Raw genomic sequence first — 12,953 nt, 5'->3', positions numbered from 1 at the left:
GGTCGAGAGTGATTCCAAGAGCGGGAACAGAAGATGAGAGTGCGGTAGATTCCAGGAGAATTTAAAGTGAGAGATCGGTAGAAGGTGGGGAAGAGGAGAGAAAGAAGAGGAGATCAGATTTGGAAAGGTTACGCTTGAGATGATGCCAGTGCATCCGGGAGGAGATTGCAGGGAGACGGGAAGAGATGCGAGAGGAGATGTGGGGGTCAGTGGATTTGGATTCACTGGTGTTTGTTTGTAACTGCCCTCAAACATAGTGAGATTGTGCAGTTTAACAGCAACATTTTCAGTTTACAGTTTGCAGTATTGAAGGTCACATTAGTAATTCTACTAATCTTCACCATCAAGGCCCCTTTATGATGAATATAAAGTACTGCTCTAGGTCATGTGACAGTTTTATTGCTCTAGTACAGCTGGCTCTCCTCAGCTCTACCCTTAATTCCCCTGCAGTCTCCTGAAGAGTTTGATTCATCGCTATGGATTTGACATGCTGTTGTGCCCTTGTACCTCATGTGGATGTTGGATGTTAGAGCTTAGTATCCTAAAAATACATTGTTGCAAAAGAGAAGTTCCTGGCTTGTTACTAAAAAAGAAGATGGAAATGTACATATCTGTCAAGGCCAAGTATTCTTCTTCTTAGACCTATACAAGGTATGCACTAAAACAATACAGGACTTAAATTAAATATGTACTTAGGTCTTGATGGTTTTTACCTTGTTTTAATGAGACAAGGGAATTTTAATTACAAGCCATTAGTTGCTATTTCATTCCAGCAGCTACTGTCATACAAGAAACTACCTATTAGTTCAATTCAACATCTAATATGGTTTAAGTAAAGTCATTTTAAAAATATTTAGGACAACTGTTTATGTTTATGTATTTTAAACACAATTGTATAAAGCACTTGCTGTGTGCTTTTGACTGAAGATACCTGTAAGCTGTATACCTGCACATTTTTTTTTACAGATAACAGTTTAAAATATTTCATACATTTAATTTCTATAAAGGAAAATTATTTAGACTTTTACATTTGCAATGGATCTCAAAAATCTAAATTTGACTCCATTTCATACAATTATACAGTGAGACAGCTAGAGCTAGGCTGAAATAATGAGTGTAAAGAAAGGTAATTTTTAAATTGTGTTCTGTGTATGAGGAAATGAATTAACAGGTGTTTTTTACACTTATTAAAAACTTTTTTATTATTATTATTGTTATTACACTTTTATTTTACAGCATTTCAGTAATGGCAAGTCAAAAAGATGTATAATCTTCTGTGCTGATGAAGTTACATAAATTAAACCAGTGCATTATATTTGAACACAGATACACAGTGCAGATGACCAGTCGAGTAATGTTTTTCATTGAAAATGTCCCCTGGATTCATAGGTTGAAACAAAGATTATTTTACATACATTGACACACATATACAACATCTAAAATTATTTCTACACACTTCTCATATTATTCTTATTGTGATTTCTTTGTAAACCACAATAGCTGTGCAAATGGTGGGACATTTAATGAAAACATTCAAAACAACCGTGATTAAAATCATATTATATATGATGTTGCAAGAACATATTGCTTTAATATTTGTGGGTAGAATACCTGAAACATTGGAAATCTAAAAAAACATGCAGTTTGTGTGTCAAACCGGATAATCAGAATCCAGCAATTAAAAAGAAAAACAAGAAACACCTGTACAAAAATGGGTTGATATATAAAACCAAACATATACGACAGCTAAATTAATTTAATATGATGACATGACAGTATGATAAATTATAATAATAAAGTACCAACATGTTGTGTGTCCCCCCCCCCCCATCTTCTCTCTTCAATCATAAAAATACAAAATACTTACACTTCGGGATAAAACTGTTACCCATATTTACAGTGTTCATACTCTGTGTACTGATGAAATGTGCTAAACAGGCAGTATATAATGACTTTGAGCCATAATTACATTTCTCACATATCACTGCAATACCCGAGGAAGCCTAGCCCAACAAACTGAATGAAAATCAATGATAACTATTTCTCTTTATACCAAAGATTTGGCTTGGGATTTCCTTGATACACTAGATACAAAAAAATTAAGCATAACAGTTCTGTAGTTTTGTCTGGTGTTTACTAGTACAATCAAAGACTTACATATTCACTCTGCTGTGTAAACTCTGCAAGAAACAACATGGACATGGACAAACAGTAGTCATTCTACATCTCCTTCCTGTCACGGTTTGTATTTTATATAATAATATATTAATACATGAATGTCAATGTTATTTATATTCCTATTGTCGTTACTCAGTTTTGAACAAAATGTGATATATTGCCTTACTTAATATTCCATGTATAGGAATGGGACTGGGAACTTTGTTACACTACACTGCATATGCAGTGGGTGAATAGATATGTCTTTGACTGCTTGTGCAATCATACCCCTGATTTATGTTTACATACTGAATCCTTCTTTAATGTAACATTTGAAAACTATTTAAATATTTGACAGATCTCATTCCACCTGTGGCAAATTTATTAAAATCACTAGGACGTAACTACACATATGTTTCTATACACAGAGAGTTTGCCAGTGCAGGTGCTATATGATGCTTAGAGAAAGGGCCAAATTAGTTTCTTGGTCAAATAAACTTACAAGCACTTGATTGAGCAGTAAAGCTCAATTACACATGGCTCTTATAAAATAAAAATAAAATAAGCAAAAACAAATATAAAAGAAAAAACAGCTGATTAAATTATGCAGTAAAATAAGGTTAAGACTTAGATCAAATTTAAGATCATAGTCACCTCTACTTTGTAGTGCTGAATGCATTTGGAAGCATAATTTCATATGAAAATTACAATTAAAATTATCCTACATATGAGGAGGGTACATATGTACATGCAATAAAACTGAAGTCATTTTAAAATTCAAATCATATTTGTCTTGCATGTTATATAACTGTAGGGGCAAGAGGGCCAATAATTAAAAAAAACACAGTAAGTAGCATGCCGCTTTTCATATAGTGTAAAATTATGCATTTTTCTGCATTTACAGTGTGTTTGGTATAAGAGAAATATATACAAAATGTATTATCATGAGACATTTGTTATGACACTTAGGTCTGCTGATAATTAATTTTGTATACAGTACTGTGCAAAAGGGTAAGGCAGGTGTGAAAAAATGCTGTAAAGTAAGAATGCTTTCAAAAATAGATGTTAATAGATGATATGCATCAATTCACTAAATGCAAAGTGAGTGAACAGAAGAAAAATCTACATCAAATCAATATTACAGCATTGTGGAGACCATTCATTCTGACCAAATCCCCAAATCCACTTGCAGAAATGCAGCCCCAAACTTGCAAAGAACCTCCACCATGCTTCACTGTTGCCTGCAGACACTCATTCTTGTACCGCTCTCCAGCCCTTCGGTGAACAAACTGCCTTCTGCTACAGCTAAATATTTCAGATTTTGACTCATTAGTCCAGAGCACCGGCTGCCATTTTTCTGCACCCCAGTTCCTGTGTTTTCATGCATAGTTGAGTCGCTTGGCTTTGTTGCCACATCGGAGGTATGGTTGGACATCTTCCAATTGCGAAGGGAAGTAAGCATGATGTGTCTTTCATCTGCTGCAGTAAGTTTCCTTGGCCGACCATTGCGTCTACGATCCTCAACGTTGTCCGTTTCTTTGTGCTTCTTCAAAAGAGCTTGGACAGCACATCTGGAAACCCCTTTTGCCTTGAAATTTCTGCCTGGGAGAGACCTTGCTGATGCAGTAGATCTACCTTGTGTCTTGTTGCTGTGCTCAGTCTTGCCATGGTGTATGACTTTTGACAGTAAACGGTCTTCAGCAACCTCACCTTGTTAGCTGAGTTTGTCTGTTCCTCACCCTGTTTTATTCCTCCTACACAGCTGTTTCTGTTTCAGTTATTGATTGTGTTTCAACCTACATATTCAATTCATGATCATTGTAATTGTTTAATCATACACCTGACTATATGCCTACAACCCCTGACTTTGTGCAAGTGAACCTAGAAGAACTGATGCTGTTTTGAAGGCAAAGGGTGGTCACACCAAATATGGATTTGATGTAGATTTTTCTTCTGTTCATTCACTTTGCATTTAGTTATAATCTATTAACGTGCCTATTTTTGAAAGCATTCTTACTTTACAGCATTTTTTCACACCAGCCCAAAACTTTTGCACAGTACTGTATATGTTTCTGTTATGACACTAATGGTTATATGTTGTTTGCAAGTAAATCAGCCCTGAGCAGAGTAATTATCCTGTTGGATATTTGCATTTAGTTAATTTCTTCTTTTGTTGCTTCCTTCAATGGTCTCTTAAAAAAGCCAGTCTGTTAAAAAAAAAACAAAAAAAAACAACAATGAAATTAACAATGAAACTACTAAAAACATTGGAGTTGGTCTGTGGTGTTCAAAGAAGGTTCTTATTTAAAACAATACTTAAATTACACATATTTACACTACATACATACACATATGTAAACTACATACTAATCCACACATACTGTACATTACTTGTGAGTTCATACTGAGAATTACAAAATGGGTAGAATAAAAAGTAACACGTATTTCTAAACTAAAACTTGTTGTTTAGCATGCTACTATTGAGTCATTTAGCACACGCCTTGTGTTTGTGATTGTGCCTTTATTCGTACTTACCTTCCACAATATAAAAATCACTAGGGCCAATATTAGCAGTCCTATAAGAATGCTCAGTATTATAAGCCACAGCGGTATTCCACCGACAGATTCTTTTGACACTTTTACTGTCACCTACAGAAGAAAACAAAACACTTATTACATCAATGCTTATTTTTATTGAAGAGATGCCATTATAGAAGCATCCACTAAGCAGAGTAGCGTGTCTATACTATTATTCCATATAACAATCATCAATATTACAGAATGGACGAAGCTTTGAGTTTATTTCACAGTCGCCGTCCCCTGCACCTTCTGTACTTAAGGTGTTTTACTGGATGGGTAACTCCCATATTTTTCTGCTGTTGATGTTTGGCTTGTACATGTGATTTTATATTTTAAATAATCTTTAAATAAACACTGTGAGAATATACAACTTTCAGAACCTGTCTGTAGTAAGACTACATGAACAAGAACAAGAACATAAATATTGATGTATATAATTTAAGGGAACACTTACATTCCTGCTAACACTGTCTTTGCTCAGGATGATAAAAGGGGCGTCCCTGGGTGACAATAAAGCCTGGACCAGCATTTGTAGGTCAGAAAATTCTGCCTGTAAGAAGCATAAACAACACAAATGATAACATTTCTTGCAGAACCACATGAAAGTATTTAAAAGAATTAAGATGTGTGCAGATCAAATGTACTTTAACAAAGGTGGGCTTCCAGACACGCAGCGTGAGGTTCACTTCAGACGAGTCTGCGGGGTCTACTTTGCAGGACAGTGTCTGACATTTTGAGTACTGACATCCCTGTAAGCAGAAAAAAAAACACATCCTTACAGCTGTCCCTGTTACTGTATATGAGTAGAATGCAAAAATGTGAAATTGTAATGCTTATATACTGAACAAGATTTGTGTATTTGTTTATTTATTGTAAATCGCATAAACAAAATGTAGCCCACCAAACGCAGACAGGAATGAAAAAATGTTTGCTTCATGTAGTTCAGAGAAAACAAACAGGACTCACCACCACAAAGTTACTCAGAGACTCCTTAACTGGGTTGGGGGTGTGCAGTTTTCCCGGGTTTATACCAAGTGGGTTGACCACTTCAATGTCATTGCATTTCACATTCTGAAAAAGGTAACATACTTTGCTGTACAGAGTGCCACACTGTTTGTATGTTCCCCAAACAGAAGTGAAAAGTTTACAAACAACAAATAAAGAAAGGCTTGTCATGTTTGTAGAGGAAGCCAAGATGACAATAATCCCCTGAGTAGAAATGAACACTATATCACTAATGCATTTTCCTTGTGTTAGCTGACGTTCATGTAGATTGCAAAAATACAGATCAGTAAGGTTTCCTTGCTATAGTCTACTGCATCAAGTGAAACTGAGACCTCCACTAGCCACAAAGTCCTATGGCATGTATGTCTACTGTCTATTAATTTGCCCTGGCAGCTCTTTCCCTGTTGCAAAATGGTAGGTCATGAAAGGCAGGCAGGTGGCTCTTTGGATCTAACCCCCATCTTTGCATGTACAGGGAGTATTAGGATGATCACAATTGCTTACAGAATGAAAACAGCATGGCTGTGTTTGTGCCAATGCAAGGGTGTGTTTTCGTGAAATAAATCTGAAGGAAATTGACTTGGCACAGCAGACCCTAGTCTCTTGTGTAGAGCTCAGCCTGTCTGAGTCAGAGGCATTCCTGGGACAGCATGTCAGTGATGTTTTCACATCTGTATCTACTCCTGCCATACTCGGCACTTTCATATGTGGACTCATTGCTTTCACAGGTCATAGCAACACAACATCAGTAATATTCAAATAAATTAGAAATTCAGACTGGCAATGATAGCAAAGACATTTCCAGGTATCTGTTTGAGAAAGTCTAAGGCAATACTAGTTTAACTTTAGTTCAATTCATTTTTACATTTGACTCTCAAACATAAGGCAAACTTACCTTTGTAATTTCCAAATGTGCTAAATACAGCAGGTAGTTTCTCTTGGGAGTCTGGTATGGGAAAGACACATTCAGCTCCAGAGGTGGCATTGGGGTGTTAGAGTCCTTCTCAATCTGTTGTACAGAAAGTGAAAGCCAATGCTGTGATATTCATATTCTGATATGAAAGACCAGACTGTAGTGTCCATTGGAATTGTTGTCCAATAGGTGACAAACAAAGGGGTATAAACCCCAATGAATGAAAAGTATATTTATCACTTAAAAATCTGCATGTTGGAGATAGTGAGATGGGAGTCAAAAAGTTTGAGCTTCTTTCCCTCATTACACAAAATGTTTTAGAAGAGTGCAAAAAAAAAAGCCCTGGGTACAAACGTCTTGGTCCTGTGTCCTGTGTCCTGTGACCTGTGTCTTACACAAACCTAGAAACAATTGAACAAGATTACTGTAGTGAACACTGGCCTGCAATTGGTCTACACAATTGTAGCGGGTTAGATAGTTTGTGAAAACTTACTTCTGGATGCATGGGTTCAAATGTGTTTGGGACCCAGATTCAAGATAAAATAAACAAGTAGACTAATTAACATGAAATCTATGAGACTGAAATAAGCTTTCTTACACTATAGTTGATATGCACTTCGTCCCCAATCATGTCAGTGGCATTAAAATCACTGGAAAATGTATCCTTTTCCTTAACAATGGAGTGATGTTCTTTGATGGAACTGGAAGAGAGACGATAAGCACAGCTGAACATTAACTTTGTCACCCAATACACATTTACTATAATTTATCTGTCCGTTCTGGATGCATCTGTGTTTCCTTTTAATGGTAATAATATTTCCCTGAGAACATCTGGGCTCTACCTTGAGCAAACATTTGAGGAACGTCATGGCTTTGACCAATATGACACTCTCTGAACCCACAAGTGATTGGTTATGGGACTATATGCAAGGTGTTTGGTATAGCTGATCCAACCTACCTTTACTGTTACAGTAGGTTTTTGACTAGTCCGTCCATAAGATGTTTCCTGACAAAGGTTGAAGAAATTAGCTTTCTTCTGTGTGTTGGTTTTAAGGCTTAAAATAGATTTTCTTTAATCTGTTTCTCTGACAGTGTGGTTTTGATGGTTAGCAAGTCACATTTGACATAATTCACAATGTTTAGTAGTATCCCCCATCATTTACCTTGAAAACCTTAGACCTGCTTGGTATTCCACTGGTATCTGTATGGTATTGTAATTATCGGCAAGACTTGATTCAGGCTCATCACTATCACTGCAATACAAGAGCAAAGATGTTGGACGAACATCCTAAAATAAATATTCTCAGTACAAGAAAATAATTCCTACTTAATCGAATAGAAATATTACCAGTTAAAACATTTAAAGTACATTTTGTAATTATAGGTTTTAAGGCCTAGGAAACACGGTTGGAAGATGGCAAGACACCTCTGCAAAGTAAAAGTACTGTTTGTTTTCATAACGTTAATTGGAAACTACAAAATCCAAAGCTGAAACATGCATCTCATACGTATATTTGAAATTAGCTTTATCATGAAACTTTGCATAAGACATATGTTTATTTTTTAATACAATTCAAACAGTCTCTCTCACAATCAAATTGCTAATCTGTTGTTTGTGAGTGGATGTTTAACGTGTGTGTCCATTCAAAGCAAAAATAAATTCAGATGTGTAAGTTTCAAGAATCACGCACCAGGATTTATCAAGCACACTTATGAAAGAAGAAGATGACTTACCTTGTTGCAGATAAATGTATCGTAATATTCTCCAACAGATGTGAATTGTTGATTTGAAATATAACATGAAAAGATTCCTGAGTAAAGAAACAAATACACTCAATCTGGTAGAATATTTTTTGTCAGTTCACTTTGTAAAAAAGGCCAAATATCTCAGTAATTTAATCAAAACCACTGATCAAACTTGAAAAAACACAGATCAAAATTCAGATTTTTTTTAATACAAATTATTTTATAATTCTGTTTCTCATTTAATCTGTACATCTGATCAGTGATCTTAAACACTTTTAAGCCAACAGGCAAGTTCAGTGTCTATGAATTGTTCACTACACTGATAAATGACTAGACTGATACAGTACAGATGTTTATTTGTACTGGAAACAATCAAGGATGATCTTGTGATTCTCTGCAACTGTAAAATGTGACAGATTAAAATGCTTTTCTAATAGGGTCCTCAAAAAAGCTATATAGATAGATTATAGATTTAAAAACAGGAAGGGGGTGGGGGTCATTCTAAGCTTTGGTTTGTAAATGTCAATTCAAGTGTTTTCCTTACCTTCTGTCCTTTTCTCAGGAAGGGATATCCTACAGCACAGGTGATGTTACGATTTGACTCGCAGTCTTTCTCTCTAGGCTGAAATGACAACAAGAAAATGTTTGCAGATACCAATATTATTCTATAATCTAGGACTAGGTTTTCAATTTATTTTCAAAACATGCATCTCTACTGTGCAGTTTCTTACTTGATAGCTTAATTAGCCTCCAAAAATTATTAATGACATTAAATTAATGATTAATTAAAAACATACCAGATGTCCCCACTCATGGAGGACACTAATATAAAATAAAACAGATAAAATTGCAGCTCTTAATTGTTCTTTAACTGTACAGGTTCCTGTAAATGTTGAGAAAAAGCTCTGGTATGTTAAAAAACTTACCATAATCTTAACGTAATTTATATTTTTGGAGTAACTGATGGTAATTCTAGTGTTGTAGGCACTATCTTTGTTGTTTTTTATGGTCACTGTTACATTGAACTTTTCCTGAGCAGATTTGATGGTGTAACGTGACCCTCTGGAGAGCGAGAGAGAGAAATATAACACATAAGCACTATTTCATATTTACTTGTCCACAAACAGCACATTGGGGAAGGAAAAGGCTATGTGAAACCCTAAGCTAAGAAACATATACTTACAATGATAATATGAATATACAGTTACATATACCTTCTGTAACCATACAAAAGTTCTGTCTTAACAAAACAATAATTCATACTGTATGTGCATACGGCACAATTCTTTCTCTTGTCTTAAAATATATTATTACACAAGGGGGGGGCTAAGTGCCCTTTTTCATAGTGTGGAAAGAGTTTTGGAAGGAGCAAATCTCATCTTGTGTGTGTCTGATATAAAGATACAGGGTTGTAAGACAGTAAACAGTAAACCCCAGTGTCATTCATGAGGTTTACACAGCTGTAGAACTAATACTAATAATGTATACAGTATAACATCCAGTAACAGCAGAACTTAAATGTATATGTTTGTTGTTTTATCAAATGTTTTACACAAATCTGGACTGTGTTCAATATAATCTTAATAGTAGTAGTAGTAATAATAATAATAATAATAATAATAATAATAATAATAATAATAATAATAATAATAATAGTAAATATACTAAATATATAGCAATACCTGTTTTGTTCTATATCTGCAGTTGATTGGAGTTGTAGATCTGTGATGCATTTTTCTTTGTGTCCACAGTCCATTGTGAAAGGTAGCTTGGAAATAGAAAAAAATACACTTCTTTCATTATCTAATTATTTAGCCTTTTCTTTTTCTCCTTTTCTCTTATTTTTGTGGAGGGACTGTTTCGAGTGCTTTCTTTTCAATTTTGCAGAATTGTTATTGTCAATCCCCTTCTGAATTCATCCTCTTAATTGAAAACGACCAACAAACATGTCAGATTTGTGAAAAAAGTACAAACATTTATTCATATCAATTATATATTTTAACTAATTTATGAAAAACTATTTTCTTGAGATCAGCAGAGTTATCAATGTTTAATTGTTTACAAATCAAATAAATGAAACAATTTCTGCTTTATTGCCTTAATGAGTTGTTGCTAACTACCTGAACCTGAGAATTCAAGTTTAGATTTCAGACATCTTACAACAGTGATCCTGAACCGACTCTCTCTGAGATCTCAGTAACTTTATTGAAACCTTTATCCAATCAGTTACCAGGTTACCAGAGGTTCAATTTAGTAGTTAAATTCTAATAAATGTTCCAACTTATAAATGTAGGGCTTAGCTGGAACTTGCAATACTCCAGTGCCAGGGCTGATAATCACTGTCATGTGGTCATAAGGTAAGACACTACCAAGAAAAATTATCTGACAGGGGGGAAAAAACTAACAATAAAAAATAATACAATAATAAAACAACATGTAGAAAGCTTTTTGCTGTATTTCTTGGAATACCAATAAGGTCAACATTTGCTTTTCCCAGCTAAGTATTCCAAAGCTGAAGAGAAGTATAAAGAAAGTGTCACCTCTGTGTGATAACCTTGTCCCGGGTGTGTATTTATCAAAGTTTTCCTGCTGTACAAAATATACAGAGAAGTACGGCAAAGTAATTCCCCTGCTAAACAGTGCAACAACAGACCAAAAGTGCCAACTATTTAAAAAAGAGACAGGAGGGGTCATATGTAACTGGGGATTTCAAATCAGAGAAAATTGAAATAAATCTCACATGTTTTACAAAGATCTCATGAAGAAAGATTATAAGAGGAACTGGAAACCAGACGAGAGTGAGATTCAGGATGCAGGAATGTAAGGAATTTTGCACAGGGCTGGGATAATCTGACTATGCTGCTGAAACATTTATATTATTATTATATTCAGATCTGTTTCAGGACTGGTGGCTGCTTGGTTTCTGTAGGATTTCCAAAAGCTAAAAGGCCAAAGCTAAAACTAATGCTAAAGCATGCTACTCCACAGCACACAATCTTATTCTTCTGCAAGAACAGACTTATAAGAATAATCTGAAAGAGCACAATATGTGTATACAATGTTCCTGTTATGTAAAAAAGAACAAACATGTCTATAGTATGAGTATAATTGATCTCTCTACTATAATTATTGTGTAATTATGGCATTATTCAGGCTGGTATCTCCTGACTGCCTTGAAATCACATGTCTAGTTCATTAAAAGGGTAACAAATCTATGAATACAAAAACGGAAAAAGATTGTATCTTACAGACTTATTTAATGTAGTTGGAAGATTGCCATCTAGGACTGGGCCATTTTCCTCATCAGACAGACCAAATTTGAGAAAAACTTTAATAGGATCTTTGAAGTCAGGTTTGTCCTGGAAGAAAACATTTGAATAAATTATGATATAATAGACCTGGGTTTCTAGCTGCTCCAACCTGCAACATTAGAATTAAAGAAAGCAGTCAACATGTATAACACAGCATCCCGTTCACATTCCTAGTGTTTATCTGTTCCTTGAATAAACAGAAACCAAACCAAATCAAACATTACACAGTTATGGAAAAGTGTCCTTCAGTTACCTTGAGGCTTAACTGTATTCACTTCCCCTGGATTGCTTTGTAGGATTAAAAACAAAAGTGTGCAGGCTACTTTATAAATAAATCAGCTCAACTCTCTGCAACACACTCCCATTGACATATATCCACTGACTGTCATTTCCTTTTTTTTTAAACAGTGGAACTGCTGGTTTCCTTAGTTAATCTGTTTACCTTCCTGTCTATCACTGACTGACTGCTAATTTACATGCGGCTGTGTTGGCGGTGAGGAAAGGTATTGTGATCAAGCTGAACACTCTTTTATTAAGCTGTATCCCTGTGTTTGCCTTTTCTTGTGCCAGTCGATTCCAGTGCAACTCAGTATCTCGAACAGCACACCGCGGTTCTCTGACCCAACTTTTGGTTTGATTTGAGCAATAGGTAAGGAACATTTTTGACAGGATAACCACATGGGGGTTACCTCAGATTTGTTATGTTTTATTTCCAAAATAAATGAATTGGCCAACACGGGGAGGACAAAGAAACTGAAATAAAAGCTGTGGGATGCTTTACACAGAAAGGTAGAAACTAACGCACACGCACACCCGCACACACACACACACACACACACACATGCACAAACAGAAAAATGCCCCAGTATTGTTTTCATAGGGAAATATGACATAAAAAAATGACAATTTCTAAATATTATGTATTATGACAGCAATACATTAGGAATAATGCACTGACAAAAATGCCAGCATATTGCACATCAACACCCCAAGCCACTGCCTCGAAGAAATGAGGTATGATTTACTTGCCAACATGTAGAAGATATGCATACTGCACAGTGTGTTGCTGAGTGCGACCTGCATCTGAAGCGTTTTCTCATCTGTGCCAAGAAACAGCCCCCTTGAGATCTTCCTTAAGAAATCTATCGTCAGAGTGTAATTAATGCCTGAAAAATGTAGGAACACATACAGACAAATAAACATAATGTCAGTGAACTTTAATATGAAAAAAAAACATGAAT

At 35.3% G+C, this 12,953-nt stretch overlaps 1 protein-coding gene across 1 annotated transcript in view; it reads right to left on the bottom strand.

The window, feature by feature from the left end:
* Positions 1-1,174: 1,174 nt before the first annotated feature.
* Positions 1,175-12,953, bottom strand: part of itga1 (integrin, alpha 1) — a 45,622-nt gene continuing 33,843 nt past the window's right edge. The window contains exons 17-30 of the mRNA XM_066712056.1: positions 12,742-12,878; positions 11,650-11,760; positions 10,084-10,169; positions 9,328-9,463; positions 8,946-9,023; positions 8,390-8,466; positions 7,819-7,908; positions 7,254-7,356; positions 6,638-6,751; positions 5,704-5,808; positions 5,382-5,486; positions 5,192-5,287; positions 4,693-4,806; positions 1,175-4,364 (exon numbers count right to left, since the gene is read on the bottom strand). Coding sequence (XP_066568153.1) covers positions 4,311-4,364; positions 4,693-4,806; positions 5,192-5,287; positions 5,382-5,486; positions 5,704-5,808; positions 6,638-6,751; positions 7,254-7,356; positions 7,819-7,908; positions 8,390-8,466; positions 8,946-9,023; positions 9,328-9,463; positions 10,084-10,169; positions 11,650-11,760; positions 12,742-12,878 — 1,406 coding nt within the window. The 3' untranslated portion in view covers positions 1,175-4,310. The remainder of the gene's footprint in view (positions 4,365-4,692; positions 4,807-5,191; positions 5,288-5,381; positions 5,487-5,703; positions 5,809-6,637; positions 6,752-7,253; positions 7,357-7,818; positions 7,909-8,389; positions 8,467-8,945; positions 9,024-9,327; positions 9,464-10,083; positions 10,170-11,649; positions 11,761-12,741; positions 12,879-12,953) is intronic.

Source organism: Amia ocellicauda, chromosome 8 (assembly GCF_036373705.1).
Source record: "Amia ocellicauda isolate fAmiCal2 chromosome 8, fAmiCal2.hap1, whole genome shotgun sequence".
NCBI lineage: Eukaryota > Metazoa > Chordata > Actinopteri > Amiiformes > Amiidae > Amia > Amia ocellicauda.
The sequence above is the reverse complement of the archived record's forward strand: the minus strand, read 5'-3'. Positions and strand labels throughout refer to the sequence as shown.